The sequence below is a fragment of the Macadamia integrifolia genome, chromosome 9, assembly GCF_013358625.1.
Source record: "Macadamia integrifolia cultivar HAES 741 chromosome 9, SCU_Mint_v3, whole genome shotgun sequence".
NCBI classification, from domain to species: domain Eukaryota; kingdom Viridiplantae; phylum Streptophyta; class Magnoliopsida; order Proteales; family Proteaceae; genus Macadamia; species Macadamia integrifolia.
Window position 1 is genome coordinate 494122 of NC_056565.1, and position 18813 is coordinate 512934.

General features: G+C 40.0%; 3 protein-coding genes and 1 non-coding gene across 6 annotated transcripts; 2 read left to right on the forward strand and 2 right to left on the reverse strand.

Moving 5' to 3' along the window:
- Window positions 1-307: 307 nt before the first annotated feature.
- LOC122090141 (protein SOSEKI 1-like) lies at window positions 308-3467 on the forward strand. Of its 3 annotated transcripts, none has more exons than XM_042659989.1 (7): window positions 308-466; window positions 802-974; window positions 1081-1150; window positions 1232-1359; window positions 1437-1923; window positions 2009-2110; window positions 2967-3467. In XM_042659989.1, the coding sequence occupies exons 2-7, from the start codon at window positions 815-817 to the stop codon at window positions 3151-3153; spliced, it is 1134 nt and encodes a 377-aa protein (XP_042515923.1). In that variant the 5' UTR covers window positions 308-466; window positions 802-814; the 3' UTR covers window positions 3154-3467. The 3 variants fall into 3 exon arrangements, with proteins under 3 accessions (XP_042515923.1, XP_042515925.1, XP_042515924.1); XM_042659991.1 differs by having other exon boundaries at window positions 1247-1359; XM_042659990.1 differs by lacking the exon at window positions 308-466 and having other exon boundaries at window positions 664-974.
- Window positions 3468-4202: 735 nt separating this feature from the next.
- Window positions 4203-4275, forward strand: TRNAK-CUU. Its single transcript has one exon. It is a non-coding gene; the product is annotated as a tRNA-Lys (tRNA).
- A 98-nt stretch (window positions 4276-4373) lies between these two features.
- Window positions 4374-8157, reverse strand: LOC122088611. Its single transcript, XM_042657926.1, has 4 exons — window positions 7130-8157; window positions 6655-6903; window positions 6470-6561; window positions 4374-5417 (listed from the first exon to the last, which is right to left on the reverse strand). The coding sequence occupies exons 1-4, from the start codon at window positions 7787-7789 to the stop codon at window positions 4622-4624; spliced, it is 1797 nt and encodes a 598-aa protein (XP_042513860.1). The 5' UTR covers window positions 7790-8157; the 3' UTR covers window positions 4374-4621.
- A 3326-nt stretch (window positions 8158-11483) lies between these two features.
- LOC122088190 (40S ribosomal protein S28) lies at window positions 11484-16548 on the reverse strand. Its single transcript, XM_042657371.1, has 2 exons — window positions 16392-16548; window positions 11484-11876 (listed from the first exon to the last, which is right to left on the reverse strand). The coding sequence occupies exon 2, from the start codon at window positions 11873-11875 to the stop codon at window positions 11678-11680; it is 198 nt and encodes a 65-aa protein (XP_042513305.1). The 5' UTR covers window position 11876; window positions 16392-16548; the 3' UTR covers window positions 11484-11677.
- Between the last annotated feature and the right edge of the window lie 2265 nt (window positions 16549-18813).

Below are 18813 nucleotides of genomic sequence, written 5' to 3' on the forward strand. Positions count from 1 at the left end.
ATCCAACCATCCGATTCTGAATTGAGGGTGAGGATTTAATCAACTTCACAATTAAACGACTCGAAGAACAACTCAGAGTAGCTGAACGAATTTCTGTTATACAAACGGTACCCCTTAAAAAAGATTAATTTAGGTTCCCAAAATACCCTTCTTGTAACCGGATTATGTTTCAATTTAAAGGATTAAGCCAGGGGTATTGTCTGTACTTTGAGTAGTTCTGGGTTGAGGCCGTTGAACCGAAGAGAGCAGAGAAGGAAAGATAATCGCGGGAAATCAGAACAAGAATTGGATAAGTTTTAGGAAATTTTATACATAAATGGGTTTGAATCCGGTCGACGTTCAGCTTTCCTCACTCCATACTTTTCTCTTCCATCAGTATCGAACGAAATCGTTGAAGCGATTAAGGAGGAAAAGTGGATTCTAGGACAAAGAGAACCAGAGAAAAGAAAAATTATAAAAACATTCGGTAATAATCTCGACTCTCGAGACTCTATTTCGATTTTTCTTTTTCGATTCGGCGTGAATGATTATTGGTTTTTATCTTCTCGTTTTAGTTTTCTGTCAGCCATGCTTGTCCAAGCTCTGATTTTTTATTAATTTCATTTGAGAAATATTGATGGAAGGGTGAAACATGAGGAAGGATTTCCGGTTGCTTTTCGGCTTTTTCTGATATAGGCCGAGCATATTCACCGATAAACCCTTCTGGGTTTATTCACTCTTCTTTTTCTTATCGTTTTGATTGAGAAGTGAAAAACAATCTGAAACGAAGATTCGGTCGTTTCTTGGTTTCTGTGGTTGCAGAGAACAGAGAACAATGGAAGCCAAAGGAAGTGTTGCGGCTGCAGAAGCATGGGAGGGGATGAATCAAGTGAGGCGTATCAATGTAATTTATTTTCTGTGTCGGATGGGACGAATAGAGCATCCTCACCTTATCCGAGTTCATCATTTCAGTCGAAATGGCGTTCACTTACGAGGTTCCCTATCATTCTCCCTCTATTTTCTTCACCTCTTCTATCTTCTTGTTCTGAACTTTGTCTTCCTATTGATTCTCTTTGATCTTTTGGTTATTTTTGTCTGAAGATGTGAAGAGATGGCTCTCGGATTTACGAGGAAAAGACATGCCTGATTCATTTTCCTGGTCTTACAAAAGGTTCGAAAACCTTGTAGCTTCTAGTGTTCTGTGTTCATACTTGTAATGGTCTCTTTCAGAACCTAAAAGTGACTTGCAGAGTCTAATTAATCGCAGGAGGTACAAGAGAAGTTATGTCTGGCAAGATTTGGTGGATGACGACCTCATTACTCCAATATCTGATAACGAATACGTCCTCAAAGGATCTGAAATCTACTCTGTTCCCTTCGGTAATCCTTTCTTATCAGTCTTATTAAAATCACTCTTTAAGAGTTTCGAATCCAAAAAAATTGGGTTGGTTTTACAGGATTTACAGATGCTCGTCCTTGCGGTGAAAAGAAAGCTTCAACAGAAAACCCACAAAAGAAAATGGAGGTGTCACCTAAAACCTCCGAAGAAATCGAAATCGTAACAGACGAGGAAACATCAGAACCGTTTGAATCAGAGAGGTCAACAACGACGGACGAATCAATGAAATCGAATGCGAGAAAGCCAGAGAAAGAAGAAAACAACAGTGAAAAGAATACAGAGAAGACCAAACCACCATTGACGCACTCTACATGTTTCTCCAAGAGTAAGAGCTACTCGAGCGGAACTTCTTACGTATTCCGCAACCTACTCACGTGTGATGTGGTCGACACCAACGAATCAGCCATAATGACGATCAATCGGGTAAATAGAACTACGAAGAATGCTTCAAATGAAGCAGGGTTTTGTAAAGCAGAGACTATGGGTGGGTCTCAGAGGATCTTCGGTAATGCTTGGGATCAACAGCCGCGTCAACAGAATTCCAGGTCAATGATATGAATAATTTCAATTTAATCGTCTGTCTCAATCCCTTCTAGCTCTCTGAGACCACCTCTGTTATCGCATTATCAGGAAAAGCTTTACTGGAGTGAAGACTCCAAAGAGCATGAATGAACTTGCAAATCAGAAGAAAAATTCTGCCGCTTGTAAGCCAATCGTGGAGCCTAATTGCTCGTAAGTTCATGCAAAAGAACAGAATCTATTCATTTTAGACCCAAGTCATGCATGCTTTTTTTTCAAATCATTTTTCAAGAGTCATTTAAAGCCTATATGCAGCTCTTTTCTCTGATCACACAACTCTTTGGATGGACACCTTCCTAAAAACTAACTTAATTTTATATGCTAAGTTTTCCTTTATGGACGGTGAAGAAAAAAAAAAAGATCTTAAACCATGACTTTTGACTTTTGGATTGGACTGAGGAAATTATTTCGACTTTGTATAATAAGGGGTGAGAGATAATGATGAAACTCATTTACCTAATAATCAACTCATAAGATCACATCATGGTTGAAATAATGATTCTATTCCCGTCATGGATGCCATGTGAAACCTTCTAAACAAACTTGGAAGTATTCTTTTTTTTTTTCTTTCTTTTCTTACTTTTTTTATGTATTTAGTTTGAAATATTAATATCCCCCCCCCCCCCACCCCACCCACCCCACCCCCACCCCTCCCCTTTTTTTTTGTAATTGAAACATTCACCTTGACATAAATGATTAACCTGATCACCAATATGGTATAAGATTGTACTCAAAAACTAATTTGTTAGGGCCTGTGGAGTTTATCTAGACTTCTTCATTGCATTATGTCAAGCTCAGGCAGTTTTGGGGAAAATTTTGTCAAAACTAGGCAGCCCTTGGTAACTTTTCCTCTCGTGAGATTAGCATTTTCATATAAACTAAGCCCCTAGTTAACTGTCCAAACAAGATTCTTAGCACTTGGCAGTAATAAATTAAGATCATACACAGCTAGTTGAATTTTTGGATTAAGAGTATATACTAACATAGAAAGGCATGAATTGACTTTCAGGCAATGTGGAAAAGCATTCAAACCAGAGAAATTGCATTCCCATATGAAGTCTTGCAAAGGCATGAAAAGCTTAAACAAGAATGGTGGTGGTGGTGCTGCTGCTGCTACTATAACCCTGGAGAAAACATCATCAAGGAGATCAACAGACACATCAAAGGAAGCATCAACCTATTTTCTGACCTGCTAATTAACATGTTCTTTAATCATTTCATTGTGCAAATTCTTCTTCTTCTTGTTTTTAGGATAGGTTTCGTTGGTCTGAGAGACCACAGGAGGGATAGAAATCATCATTCTAAGGGTGTTTCAGACACTTCATTCTATAAGAGGAGAGTTTCTTCTATTTTTATGGTCTACTACTCCAGACCACATTGTCCCATCTTTGCTCTTTCCAGTAGTCTATTTCTCTCCTCTTCTTGAAATCTTTGTCCTGCTGATTTCATCATGTAAAGAATGGAAGGAAAGGTGCATAAGCAGGGGAGGAAATGCAAATAGAATGATGAGACTAGTTGTTAATCCCTTTGCCTGGTATGTCTGCTCTTTTCCACTTTTCCGGCAACACTCGAATCGAACTTGCCATCATTTTTGGGCACAGAGATGCGAGACCCAATCCGAGTAATCAACAGCTTTTATTAAATCTGCCCCCAACCCCTCTTTCACTTGAAATTTGAAATCCGGCTCGCTCCTGGCTCTTGCTTACATTAACTCATGTGCCCATCTCACTGACGAATTCCAGTCCCACACAAGTATAGAATGTGGGTCAAATCATGGTTTAAAACTATGAAAACTTACAAGAATTTCATGAACTCTAATATGAAATAATGAAGCTTAGTGCCTTAGTGGTATGATTATTATTTTCTATAATCATTTAATGTTGAAACTTTATAAATCAATAAATGAAGTAACCTTTATAACATGGATCCATCCATCCAATTGTCTTTTTTTTTTTTTTTTTTTTTTATGAGTAAGAAAAGTTTGGCATAGATGAGAATACTGTTTCAATGAATACCAATCCAACTTTAGCAATTGACTAGAAAAGGGAGACCAAACAAGATTTACCTTTAAAGTTGGGTTACCAATCTAAACCTGGCTAGCTAGTTCAATTTTAATAGGCCACTCAAGCGGATTTAATGTAAGTGGCTTCTCAAATTTTAGACAGCTATTTTTTCCTTTCAGAGCTTGAAGAAGCTACAGGCTCATTTAGATTACTACAATGTATTAAAACTTGATTATAGCAACGCCCGTCTAGCTCAGTTGGTAGAGCGCAAGGCTCTTAACCTTGTGGTCGTGGGTTCGAGCCCCACGGTGGGCGATTTTTTTATTTCAAAACCAATAAGAAGTGATGTTCCTTCCTCGCCCCTTTGTTCTTATTTTGATTTTGATGTACTTTGAAGGAGAAGATGAGAAGAATTTCTTTGAAAACAGCTAATAAGTTTAAACTCTCAACTGTACAATTCATAGTAAGGGGAATACAAGAGAGGGACTCCAGAGTTTCCTTCAGTATATCCTCTACTTACAAAAGGTAACAGTAAGCACCAAAGACAAGGTTCCCACCCATATTCAGAAAAGAAAAAAACAGATTTGTTAGTAGCATTAATATATGCTATCTGAAATTTGAATAGCCTGAACTCTTTGAAGAAAAACAACACAGTGACCTTCTAGGAGCAGACTCCATGTCTACTAGTAAGTGCGCTGGCATCAACATGCTCTAGTAGAAATCCACATAGTTTCTTTCTCAAACTCTCTATTCTCTTGTTAACCTCAATGTCGTCACCGAGTGCATCTTCCAACCACTGATTTACTCTTTTAAACTGCCCAAGGAGAGCTGTGATCTCATCATGTTCTTCCCCCTGTTTTAATCCAAATCCATTGTTCAATGAATCCTCCAAGTATTTCAAGAACCATCCACGAGAAAACAAGAGCAGCCGCTTGGCTAGAGATGCTGTATCTTTCAAGCCACTTCCTTGTAAACATTTCCCCTTCTCAGTGTTTGTCTTCTTCAATGCAGGAACCACAACCCCCCTTCTAGGAGAAGGCATCTTCTTGGTGTTCAAATCACACAAGCTTCCCTGAATTTTGGGGCTTTGTTTGTTCTGAGGTGAGGGGCTGTTACGGTTGACATCTTTAGTTGAGGCAGAATTTTCTAAGACAACATAATAACATTTTCCATTTTGTTGAGTTTCTTTCCTATCATGCTTGACAAACAAAGAAAAGTTGGAAAGATTGGTGTCTACAGCAGCTTGGACCCATGATGTAGCATCCATGGCTTTACCAGTAAAGTTTGTGCAGGCTTCCGGTGATGTAGAATTGGTTTTCCCTTCAGAAGATATTATTGCCAATAAGGAATTTACAACAGTTGATGCTTGCTGCATGCTCTGATGGAGGTTTAGAAATCGCTCCACTAAGATTCCAGGAGAATCATGCAGGTTGGAGTCGCACAGTTCCGAAAACATGCTTGAGCAAAAGGGAAAAATTAGTAAGCAAGAAAACAATAACAACATATGATAAAACATGTTAGCTAGAGGGATATGAAACATATAAAAGAGGTGGCAGTTGTTGCAATCGCCAGTTCCTTTAATATCACCCTAATATCCATGAAAACACATGCATTTATCTATTCTGTTGGCACTGATAATATGTTTGCCAGGATCCATGGAGAACCGACCCCATTAAGTTAGGATAGGGCGGCGTTTGTTGTTGTTGTTGTTGTTGCTGTCCTGAACAATTCACTAATCAAACTACCCAAACTATTCTAGTCATTGGTACTAACTCGAAGTCACTCACAAAGTAGCCAAATAAATTCTCTTATCTTAATCTTAAGAAGAGAGATGTGGGAATTGGTACAGCCATCCAAGAACATTGATGTCTGAACAATATGGCTGCACGTATTCAACTTAATTTTTCTCCCAGATCTGAAAAGCCAGCGAAAAGAACTACGGAAAGACATAAAATAAGTTAGCTAGAGGCAATGAAACAAATAGAAGAAGCCAATGATAAATAAATGTGTGTGTCTGTGTGAGAGAAAGAGAGAATAACCCCAAAGGCACATATAAGAAAAGATTGTCACTTAAACAAAACAATCCAATTTAGTGCATGAATCATGGCTCCCCCTTCAAGTTCCAAGCTGTTATTCTTAAATTTGTGTAAAACTGATTGTTTCATTTTCATATGTTCTGAAATAATTTCAGTCTGCTTCCTATTAAAACTTTGTAATGATGCAGTAAGATGGGGTTTACACCCCCCCCCCCTTCCAAACAAAAAGCCATCAATAAAGAATGAATAAATATTTCGTTCTTAGAAATTGTGGCTATATTATGCGACTCAATCCGAACTAGTGCAACTTCAATCAAGGATTAATGGTCCATATGAAACTCCAATTAACCCTAATCCTAGGCTGCATGATGAAGCAGATTCTTAACAGTTTGCTTCAAACACGTCTCAAATCATTTGAAAAATAATGAGGTTACAAGCAAAGAAAAAAGAAACAATGAGGATATGCGCCATACCTCATGCATCGGATTATACACTCTGCTGCCGAAGCTTCTTGTAATGCATCTACTGCAGCAACGAATGCAGCATTTCTATAACGCAAAGCATCCTAGAGGCATTGCCAGTTATGAGAAATTTTAAACAATGGTGATGATAAACACTGAAATTCTGAAATTTCATATACATAAATTCTATTACATACCTTTCCAAGAGCATGAATACTAGATGGCAGTGACTCCCACGAAATGCCTTGATCCGAAGGTTTTTTAGTGCCAACAGGAACCTTTACAAGATTGCATGGACTATTTCCCTCCTTGGGCTTGATCTCTCCTTTTAATGGCCCCTTTGGTATTATCGGTGACAAGTCATTGCTTTTATTTGATGGTGGTGAGTTCTTCAAACATTGATTCTTAGAGTTACTCCTGGAAGAAGCCTTCTTATCAGAAAGAACCTATAGGGCAAAGTGAAAAAAAATCATTAACTATAAGAACGAAATATATTAGCTCACAAGAAGAGTTGCTGCTATTCTTCCCACAGTCATCTCTGCAAGTCCCTAAATAAATTTAAGAGCTAAAAATTCCAACCCAAACAATAAATCCCGTCCATGGACTTGGAACAGAAAACAGAGGAAGGAAGAAATATCAAAGTAAAGAATCCATGAAATAAATATGACTCACAGAAGCAGTATCCGAGAAACTGGAGGAACGTACGCCGTTGGCATTCTTCGATCCTGGGCTATGGTCCCATCCCTTGCGCATGGTATCCAAGCTTAGTCTCCTCAACTCCAGGTCCTCCACCCTCGCATTGTTTCCCAACGAAGCTCGTCTCGACTTGGTTTTGTCTTCAATATCTGACGACCTCTTCACCTTGGTCTTCTTCAATCCATCTGTCTTCCCGGCGCTCTTTACATTCTCCGAAACCTGAGCCGCCGCTGGGATATCAACATTAGGTCGAACCATCAACCAGTCGCTGGAGACCAAATCGATAGGGTTACCAACACAAGGCCGCCTCTTAGGGACAGGCTTGATACCACGAAGCACAGGAACAGGGTAAGCAGAGTCGAAGCGAGAGACATGAAGGAACTGACCGAGCTGGATCTTATCACTGAAGATCAAATCGAGGTCTTCATTGGAGATAGAAACGTAAGCAGAATGCAAAGAGTCGGAGACCTTCAAGAAGAAACCTCTGCTCTGCCAGGGATCATCGCCGGCAGCAAGTGCAGGGACAATCTCGAGCACCTGCAAGAGAGGCGAACGGTGCTCACCGGTGACCTTAACATTTTTGTCGCTGGCATGCTGGAGTAGTTTCAAGAGCACGCCTTGCGTAAGCGACGCCATAAGAGAGGTCCCTAAGTTCTTCTCTGCAACAACAACACATTGAGCGTCCCTCTCACTCTATTTAGGAGGAGGAAGGAGAGAGATCACGTGACATGGATCGTCGAGAGACTCGGGAATCGAGGAGAATGCCGATTGGGTGCAAGAAGCGGAAGAAGACAACGAGGAAAAGATTTAAAAAGGAAGGAACACTTCTCCGTCGTCGAGAGACTCAAAAAATCTCTGATTTCGTGCTTTCATTGCTTTCATTGGATTGGATAAGACCTCTCTCTCTCTCTCTCTCTCTCTCTCTCTCTCTCTCTCTATCTCTATCAGACTTCGAAATTCTCTTCCTTCGCCTATCGCTTTCAGACGTTTCAGGAAGAGAGAGAGAGATGCGCGGTTGCCAAAGCTGAGGATTTTGATATTCCAGAATCGAACTGAGCGATTCAGTTAAGACAACGATTTGACAGGTAATGCCTTATGGGTCCTACCGTCCTACTCCTAAGAGGGAACGCTAAGGGATGGATGTGAGCTGTGTGTGGTGATGGAGTGTATGGATGCTATTTTAACGGTTGTTGATAACCGTGCAGATTAGGATTTTGAGATGTTGTACCTGGTGAAAACGCTCCACATGGAGTATACAGTATACCATTATTGGATGGGCCCGAGATTAGTATTTTGGATTTATATGTTTGTCTGGTGTGGTAAGTGTAATTAATTGTTGGATCTAATCCCATTAATCGCATTAATTCCATCATGGGACTGAATCTAAAATGGGACTTGGTCAGATGTTAAACCTTATCTTCTCAGGCTTAACGGAGTGGGAGCCCATACCCAAATCGACAGGTCATACTAAATCTCATCTTAAATTAAATCCCCAAATCTACAGGTCATCTTAAATCAATTCTTAATTGGCCATAATCTATTTTAACTCCCATTATGTCAAAAAGTTAAAAGTTTGCCCATCAGGTCATGGATTTTGGTATCGATTTTTTTTTTTTTTTCTTTACAGTATCGATATATGTAACGATGCATATCTGCCAGAATGGCCGACGATAATCTTTTTACTAAAATCCAAATTAATACATAACACCTACATAGAGGAGGTAAAATGATAGTTTTACCTCTTTGAAATATAAAAAATTCATTTTTATTGATGTTCATGCATGTTTTTTACTGGCCTGTGGTGGTACATGGACCACAAATTAGCTACCTTACAGCAATAATCTTTTTTAAAGAAAAAAAAAAAAAAAAAAAAAAAAACCTATTTTATACCACATTGATCAATTGGTATCGTGGAATCAGTGAATCCAATACCAAAATATTCTTCATGAAAAAATAGAAAAAAGTATCGATATATTCTGCAGATATCTATACTTAAAATTGTGCTCCTGACTCAGGAGTCAACAATTGAGACTTTGGTTGAGGATAACACGTTGGTAGAGGAGACTATTTCTTCTTGGTTTGTAGCCATGGTCGTCGTGTCTCCCATTGACACCCAGAATAATTAATATCAGGAAGGAGAGATTTCATAAACGGCTGTTCCCTCAATCAGATTTTGTTCCTAACCACTCCGTCGTGGTGAGTCTGGTGTCCACGTATAAGGTATAATAATAAATCCTTAATAAATAAATAGAATTTTTTTCCCCCTTTTTGAAATCAAAACGGTTCAGCAATCTATAATCAAATGGCTGGCCTCCCGCTGGGTTATAGGCATCGGTACGTATCGATAATTAACGATGGTGATCAATGATATAATACAGATTGGGTTGTACTCCAGTCCACTTTTTATTCGATAATCTAGATTCACATCAGTATCGGGTATCAACCTTACCAATACATATCAACTAATACTTAACATTAACATACTGATACCTTGATCCATAACCACGGGGTATCTCCACTCCTCTGAATATTTATTGAGTGAGTCTATGGCTCTATGCCATGGTTCATCTAATCAAATAGGCAACAGAATCAACCTCTATGAACTCATAATCAGGGTTTTAAAACATGGAGTCCAAGTTTAGTTTTGATCACCTTATAATACCTTTCCAGGTATGATTATTCATATCCAACAACTGTGCTATTCAATTGGTGCAGTTCTAGTGCACAAAACTCATGTTCACTAGAAAGTCTCGAATTTGAACCCATGCTCATCAGCTGCAGTGCATAAATAATTGGGTCATTTTGGAACAGCTTCTAGCCTTTTACTGACAATGGGGCATTTTTTTTTACCATTCTCTAAAACCTATTATTAATTTATCCCAAGTCCCAAAATCAATACTGCAGTTCCTAATCTTCTTTTTTTTTTTGGTTACTTTATTCGGCCCCTAATGGGTATAAACCTTCAGTTGATAAGAACCAAATAACCCCTCTCCTTTTATAACCTCTCTCTCTCTCTCTCTCTCTCTCACCCCGATTCGATCAGGAAGGTCCACACTTACCAGTTCATAGAGATGATATTCCAAAACTAAGAGAGAACAAACAGAAAGGAAAAAAGAAGAGTCCAACAGAAAATCTGAAACCAACACCAGTTGCAAGAATATGTTAGAAAAGACAACCTACGCTGATTGCAGGGGAGAATGAGACCGACCCAGAAACCAACATCATCAGAATATAGTTTGAAAGCCAAAAAAAAAAAAAAGTCGAAAGCAGATCAGCTCACTCTAGATCCAACCGAATAACTAAGGGGTGTTTGGTTCAATAAATCTTTGGGATGACATTCTTTAGAATAATAATTCTTAATTTTTTGAGTTGTTTGGTTCCACTAGGATGACCCTCATAAGTGAACATCCTACTTCCCATGAATGACCATATTATAAAGAATGTGTTGCAAATCTGAGTTTACCTCAACACTTAAACTCAAATTTGAGCAACCTTTTTACGGATCAAAATCCTCTGTTTTTCTCATCTCTGTTTTTCCTTGTTTTGCTACCTGCAGAACACGACACGTGGACAACAGAAGATCCAACGGTCAAGGTTGGGTGAGGATTATTACATCCGGTGCGTTGGCCTTAAAGTTGTCCACGTGTCGTGTTCTGCAGGTAACAAAACAAGGAAAAACAAGAATGAGAAAAACAGAGGATTATTTTCCCCTTTTTACCACCTAGTATAAAAGGAGAAAGCGGAAAGACATTCTCTACGGAAGCCAATATCTCAACCTGCGAGAGACATGTACTAGCCTTAAGACAACCAAACAATTTTTCAGAAAGAAACATAATTCAGAAAAATGTCTATCAAAAGATTAACATTCATATCCGATACATACATCATTTGATTTACCGAACTAAACACCCCCTAAAACTCTTTTCCTCACCAAACACGATTAAGTATAACGCATATAAACACAGGAAAAAATTACTTCGGAAAACCAAAAACCCAATCCAACTCCATGGCCATCCTGCTGTACTTCTCCCTCTTCCACGGTGAGCACTTGGTTGTTTCAGTTTGCTTGATTTGGAACCGGACAGAAATATCAGGACTTAAAGACACCTTCGACCAAGTTATATGAAGCAATTTTAACAACTATGATACAACATTTACGCAAATGGGATGACGGAGCCCTCTAAGCAGATTAGTAGAAGGAAAACTCCCCAGCATCGTGTGAATGCTCAACCAAAAAACAGCAAACTACTCACTAGCATACTTTCAGCACCGCATAATCAAAAAAATTAAATGCCTCACCAAAACATCAACAATTAAAAAGAGAAAAGGCTAAGGGAAGAGATAATAGCAATTCATCAAAAAAACAGTCACCCTCTTACAGGTCCATCCTCGCTACAATTTCAAAACAGTACTGTGAAGATTCAATTGCCAAGTATTTCCATAACCACAAAAATACCATCTAAACCCTAGCAAGGCTAAGACAGTATAAAGAGAAATTAAATCCTAATACCGAAGAACCAGTACTCATCGCAACCTCCTCGCTTCTCTTTCGGACTCTAACAGGGTGAGGATATCTCCCTCCCTGACAGGTCCCTTCACATTCCTCATAATGAGTCGGTTCTGGTCATCCAGAAACTTGACCCTCACCTGGGTCACCTGACCTCTGGACCCTGTTCGACCAATCACCTTCACAACAACTGCAAGCTTCACCTGGGAATCCATCCTGTATGATCGGTATCCACAAGAAAAATAAGGAATTTAATAGGGTTGTTTGAAAAGTACAGCAACAGCATAAGAATTACATAGAAAATCTAAAGCCCACCATCAAGCAACTCCAATGAATATAACAAACTGCATTCACTTGAATACAACTTAGAAAAATGGCAGTTGAGTGTTTTCAAAACAGAAATGATCAACAAACCCTAGATAAATTAAGACAATACCTTCAACAAACACTAAGGCTATGTTCGGAAGCAAAGCCAAGAAAACAAAAGAGAAGAAAAAATTCAAAAATAAAATTGAATTTGAGGAGAGAGAGAGAGAGACACACATAAAAAATCATTGTGTATTCATTCTTTTTTGTCTAATTATGTCTTTTGTACTATTTTCTTTTCTTTTCTTTTATTTTCTTGGTTACCACACTGTCACACACAGCCTAAACTAGTGAAATTTCCTAATTACCATAGTCAGCTCTTCATAATCCAACAACCACTCTCTGGTATGTGTGCAAGGTGTTGAAAGGATATCATTCAAAAAAGTAGTGCATCACGGGAACAGTATTACCCAGCGTACATGGTCTAGGAAACCCCACACACGCTACTGCATTAGTTGTAGCTGAATTAAAGGGTAAATAGACAAAAATAAGTCGAGAAAAGGCTAAATTGGAACTAAATACAAACTAAAGATTAGCCTAGCCTATAGCTCCTAAGGCCTAGCCCCATCCCGTGCTGAAACAATTCTCCAATGTACAGCCTCAAGTTCATTACCCAAGCAAAACTGCCCATATCTCCTCAATCACAAAGTCTTATACTGATTTACACGCGCACCACATTTTCCAAGGCACTCTTTGGTCGGATTTCAAATTCACATTCAGGGAGTGACTTCAACTTTTTTAGGGTGTTTGATATGATTTTCACACCCTGTTTATGGGCACTAGAATGTAATAGAAGTTAAAATTCCAAACTAGCTCCCTAGCTATATCGGGATTTCAACTCTCTCAGCCCTCAACCCTCTTCCTCCTAACCCACACAGTGCCCTGCTCACACACCCCTCCCTGCCCTACCCTCCCCCAACCCCTGACCCCACCCCTTCTTGCAACCTGCATTCTTCAAGGAAGTGTCATTCCATGGAAGGATTGGTTTTGAACCTCCTATTAATGCCGGAGGGCTAGGAGACACCCAAGATGACACCTACAATGGTATTAGGATATTGGTGACAAATACACGGGGAATTGGCAGCTGGCATCAGAGACCTCGCGAGTATCAGCGATGAACCTCATCCTGGCACCCCCTAAACAACAAGGCCATCATGTTCGACTCTACTATTTTTGGCACTTCTCAGGTTGCACTGCCATGAGGCAATTGCCATGCTGTCCCAAGGAAGCCCAAGGAGACGACTGTTGTGCTCATGCTGTCGAATAAAATATGAAACTGCCACTGTCCATCCCCTTAAGGTTCTTCCTCCTCCACCTCCCTTTGTCACCCATCCTATTCTAACCCCAAAACGGATTTCTTTTGCAACCAAACAATTTCGATTTCTTGACCAAAGATCCATTTGTTGACTGACTTTAAAAAACAAATCTGAATTGAAATCGAAATACAACCGGCTGTGACAGAAATCCGACCATCAGCTCCAAGAGAGACCTGCAAAAAAAGGGGCCGGATGGGTGCTCCGGCCAAGAGGCTTCAATACCTAACTTAGTTTTTAAACAACAATATTTAATAGGAGTAGTGGAGCGAGAGGGAGAGAGATTGACCTCTTTTTCTTAGCCCTCCTTTTCCCTTTTATAGGATAAGTGTCGTGAAGCCCTAATCCCCATGAGGTGTGAAATACCTTATTTGTCCTTGTAGATTGGTGTCTTGAGTTGGTGGAGATTCCATTGGTTTGTGTTTGAATGCCACGTGCCCTACACCTATTGGAGAGGTGATTTATGGAGTATCAGATGGCCCCCACTCACTTAGGTTCTGTAAAACATCGAGGGAGTATATTCCCCCCCCCCTTTTTTTTTTGATTGTGGTAGTTTAACTGTCAAGAGCTCGAGCATGAGTGAACTTAGGGGTGTCAACCGGTCGGGCCGGTTCGGTTTCGGTCGGGCTTAATCGGGCTTGAAGACTTTCAAAGGCTACACCGTGTCCGCCCATTTAACTAATCGGGCTTAGTTATTAAGGGCATGGTACACTTTATATTCGGTCGGTCGGTCTCGGGTTATAATCGGGCCACCTTAATCGGGCTTTAATCGGGCCTTAACCGGGCTACGGACATGTTTAATGTTAAACGGGCTTTAACCGGTTTTTAAACGGGCCCTCTTTAAAATGTGCTATTATATTCCGGCCCACTTATGCAAGCCCAAAAAAATGACAATAAATCAATAAATGATACAAAATATAACCATTATTTAAAATGTGAACATGTCTTTACTTTTTAGTTTTTATTCTTTAATTTGGGGGGTAAAATAGGTATTCTACAATCATTAAAGGGTCGGGGCAAGTCGGTGCACAATAGGCCGGTCTCGGTCGGGCGTTATTCGGTCGGTCTCGGTCGGGCGCCCGACGGTTCAAGTAGCAAAACCGAGACCGACCATTTATAAACGGGCCGGGCTCAAGCCCGACACGTTTAATAAATGGTCCGGGCCGGGCCGGTCTTTAAACGGTCGGTCCCGGTCGGTTTACCCGGTTCGGGCCACAAATTGACACCCCTAAGTGAACTGAAGGGCTGAAGAGCCAAAATGATGAGCTGAGATGATGATTTGAGTTAAAGACCAGGGAGAAGTGAGCAAATGAAGTAGAGGCCGATCAGAACATGTAGAGGTGAGCCGGCCAAAACTTACAAGGCCGACCCGACCAAGTGCAGCTACAGCTTGATGTTTAGGGGTGCAGTAGGTGTAGTTTCTTGCTCGTTGCTTATATGAAGATTGGGTTGTGCCCATCGTTTCGGCCTTGTATGGAGTATGGGGTCCTGCCCTTGGCGCACTACTCTCATGGGGTATAGTGTTGCGCCTTTGGCATTTCGTATAGGGCCTTGCCCTTGGAGATTCACCATTGGCGTGTCGTTTGAGGTATTGCCCTTGGAGATTCTCCTTTGGTATCTCTTTGGGGCATGCCCTAGTAGTTACGCCTGTGGTGTGTCATTGGGGCATTGCTCTTGGAGATCTTCGCCAATCTTCGTTGCGGTCAGCTCCTAGGCGTTGCCCTTGTAGTTACACTCGTGGCATGTCGTTGAGGCATTGCCCTTGGAGATCTTCGTCGATCTTCGTTGTGGTTGGCATGTTGTTGGGGCATTGCCCTTGGAGATCTTCGTTGTGGTCAACTCCTGGGCGTTGCCCTTGTTGCTTTCCATGGGTCTTCACCTCTCTATAGAGGATAGGGCTTTGCCCTTGTCGCATTCCGTTGGTCTTCACCTATTTTGGAGGATAGGACTTTGGTCTTGTAGCTTTCCATTTGGTCTTCACTTCTCTTAAGAGGATAGGCTTTGCCCTTGTCGCAATATGATACTCCATAAAATCAACTCACTAATAGGTGCAGGACACATGGCATTCAACCACAAACCAAGGGACTCTCTCCCAACTCAAGACACCCACCTCCAAGGGCAAATAAGGTATTTCACCCCTCATGGGGATTAGGACTTCATGACACCTATACTATAAAAGGAAAAAGGACAGATCTCTCTCCCCTTATCCGATGAAATATTATTATTTGAAAACTGACTTAGGTAGGAGCCCCTTGGCCGGAGCATCCCCCCGGCTCATCTAACAACTTCCGTGCCTTCAACATTTAAGCTAATCAATCAGTAAAAACTGTTACATAACTTTTGTCATTTTAAATTTTTTGACAAGGAGGATCAGTCTATGTCATGGCTTCGCTCTCAGAATGAGACATCTGTGTCTCATGAATGCCCCATCCCGTAGTCATCTAAAGACAAATGCAAGAGTCAATAACCATCCCCAAGTTCCAAATAATTCATTGCATAGAATTGTCCAACTACACAGGAACTACTAAAGCTGATGGTTCCTATTATATAAATTGATGACTACAGCATTCAGTACTCAAATCACAGTTACACTAACTAACCTCCAAAATAAAATAAGAATGAATCATAACTAATAGAAACGATCGTTATGCCACACCGGTAAATTGCACTTCTGAATAATAGAAAGGATCTTGCATGCAGTATCTAATTTCAACAATAACAAAAAAGTGGATTTTTTTTTTTAGAAATTCAAAACAAAAAAACGATTCAGAACACCACAAGTTGTGCATCTAACAGATACATAGAACATTAGAAATTACCACAGTTTCAGCTCACAACCCACCAAAGTAAAATAACGTAGATAATAACATACCAACTAAAGATGACCCAATACCAATACGGATTGGAACACCTCAGAAAACAATGAAGACATGAATATAACACTGACCCAAAAAAAAGGATTTTTACAGAGCTTGTGAGAATCCAATTTTAGGAAGCTTAGCTGACTGAGCAAAAGCAAATGAGACACATAAAGTGGAGATCTGAAGTATACCTGAGCACTGATGATAGAGGAAAATCAGCCGCCGCTACACCAGTTCGCCAAGATTTGGAGAAAAACCCTAGTATCGATGATTCTTAATGGTGAGGTGAGGTGAGGTCCGCCCGATTCCTATTTGGACTCTGAAAAATATTAACCCTAATATCATATTAAATGACAACTCTATCCTCTGTTTACGCTGGTCGGTTCTTAGTTCTTACAAACCATCCCATTACAAACCCCTAGTTCTGTTATTCTGACTCGGGTTTCACTGGACCGGTCTACGATAAGGAAAATGCATCTTTTGCTCCCATTTTCACCTAGATGTACATATATGATGATGTAACACTTGTATTCTGTTTTTTTTTGTTAGCTAATAATGGATATCTTTAGCCTGACTAGGCCTTCAACCACATGGACCTGGTCATACTGGGGAGAACCATTTAATTTTCACTGAAAACAGTGAAGAGCACTAAACATTTGTCTCATTTCTTATCATTTCAATTCGATTTTAAACTGAATATAACAGTTTAGTCCTCATGGAATTGAAAATGTCTGAAATCAGACTCAAATTTGGCAAGATCTGATTTTCAACTCCCTACTTGTTTGACTATTTAATTGGCTGCCTTACAATAGATCAAGGTTTAGGTTTGAAATATTTATATGCATTTTCAGCCCAATCTATTAGAAAAGTTTCTGGTTGTACTTTAAATTAGGTGATTTTCTCCACTTATGGACTTTCCTATGATTGTATGATTTTGATCCTTTTGGTTGAATAGTCCATTGATGTTAACATAGGCTTTTACCCAACTGATCAGCTTAAAGATATGGTCCTTTCACTTGCAACTGCACCCTGATTAGAGTTGGACGGAGCAAGTGATGAGGCATCCAACACTGGCCCAAAGTGCAGGTTGATTGAAATGGAGAACTTTCCACCCAAAAAAAATTGAAACGGATAACTATAGTTCTACCATTGAGACATATAGCAAGGTATATATATGGTATGGCTTGACCAATTCCCCTCACCCCAACCCCCCCCCCCGGGCGATGGGTTAGGTTTTCCCTTGTTCCTTAGCTTCCCGCCGTCGTGCTTGTTTTTCCTTCCGCCTTTGTGTGTGTTATACTTTTGCCTTTGTGCGTGTTCTTTTTTTGCCTTTGTGTGTGGTTTCTCCATTATCTCTATGCTATGCTGATTAGTGCCCTCCCTTACTGGTCATTGCCATGACCTATGGTCGGGTCAGCGAAGGTGATGAAACCGCCGATGATGACGATGATGACGATGATGACAATGTTGCTGCTCGTGAATAGATATGGGTTGCAGAACAAATCTTTAGAGGATTCGAAAAGTTTTTTTGGTCTAACGCTCAAGGCGAGTACCAACTTTCATTAGGTCCTCGTGACCTCTTCTGGTCAGCTGTGTTGTTTTATGGTTGTCTTTGTTCGCAACCCGACCACGTGGCGGTGAAGGTGTGGCCAGTTTAGGTGACATAGATGAAAATAATGACATGGCAGTATCCAGTGTCACCGATGAAATAACAGAACGGCATGACATGCATTGAGTGGTTTGATACATCCTTAGTAGGTGGTGCGGGGTTCTGGGTCAAAACTAGTAAAATTAGCCTATTTATGCTTGGGGGCATTTTCGGTAATGAAAATTATATTTTTAGATCATTTATTCATGAAAATGATATATTGTAATTTACCTAGTCTAGTGCATTTGATTTCATCACATTTCGATACTATATGAAGAAGTTATAACATTTGTGGCAGTCGAGGGCAATTTCGACATTGAATAAATTTTTTTTAAAATAAGTGTTCTCCATGTGACGATACGAAAAAAATCCAATCTTTCTAACGGTTCTGATTTCATCGCCTTCTGATTCCGTATGAGAAAGACGCATCATTGGAAAAGGTCTAGGGGCGTTTTGGTCTTTTTACATTGCTGAGTCAGATGATCTGATCTTCTGAAAAGTTGTAGAGCATCCAGTCACGGTTCCAATGTACTTAGTTTCATCTCGATTAGATATTGTATGAAAAAGTTATAAGTGTTTCTGTGAAACCGGTTCGAAAATCCAAATCGAAAATTCATCAGTTGCTCTCAGTGTTGGGTGGATTTTTTGGAATTTATTTTTGAAATTTGAAGGGCTTTTATGTAATTTCAAGATTTTAAAGGTCTGAGTTGCAGGGGATTTTTTAGCACTGAAAACATAAAGGCAGGGGCTTATATGTATATAAGAGAATCAGAGGGATCCTTAATACACGGATTAGATTGAGCCACGTCTGTCAGATTCAGATGTGATGGTTCGTGCAAGAGCTTGCGTTGAAGATGCTTACCCGAGGCTTCTCATTGGGGGAGTGTATTAGATATGATGGTGTGGCGCTTCACCATATTGAGTCTTGATTGTGTGTAACGTAAGTGCATATAATCTATAAAGAG

Bases quoted from the DNA above. Each gene is read 5' to 3' on its own strand.
- LOC122090141 (XM_042659989.1), top strand. From the start codon at position 815: ATGGAAGCCAAAGGAAGTGTTGCGGCTGCAGAAGCATGGGAGGGGATG. The intron at 1,151-1,231 runs GTTCGAAAACCT...TGACTTGCAGAG, and splicing joins TTTTCCTGGTCTTACAAAAG to TCTAATTAATCGCAGGAGGT. The intron at 2,111-2,966 runs GTAAGTTCATGC...ATTGACTTTCAG, and splicing joins ATCGTGGAGCCTAATTGCTC to GCAATGTGGAAAAGCATTCA.
- LOC122088611 (XM_042657926.1), bottom strand. From the start codon at position 7,789: ATGGCGTCGCTTACGCAAGGCGTGCTCTTGAAACTACTCCAGCATGCC. The intron at 6,904-7,129 runs GTGAGTCATATT...TTTGCCCTATAG, and splicing joins GTTTCTCGGATACTGCTTCT to GTTCTTTCTGATAAGAAGGC. The intron at 6,562-6,654 runs GTATGTAATAGA...CAATGCCTCTAG, and splicing joins GTATTCATGCTCTTGGAAAG to GATGCTTTGCGTTATAGAAA.
- LOC122088190 (XM_042657371.1), bottom strand. From the start codon at position 11,875: ATGGATTCCCAGGTGAAGCTTGCAGTTGTTGTGAAGGTGATTGGTCGA.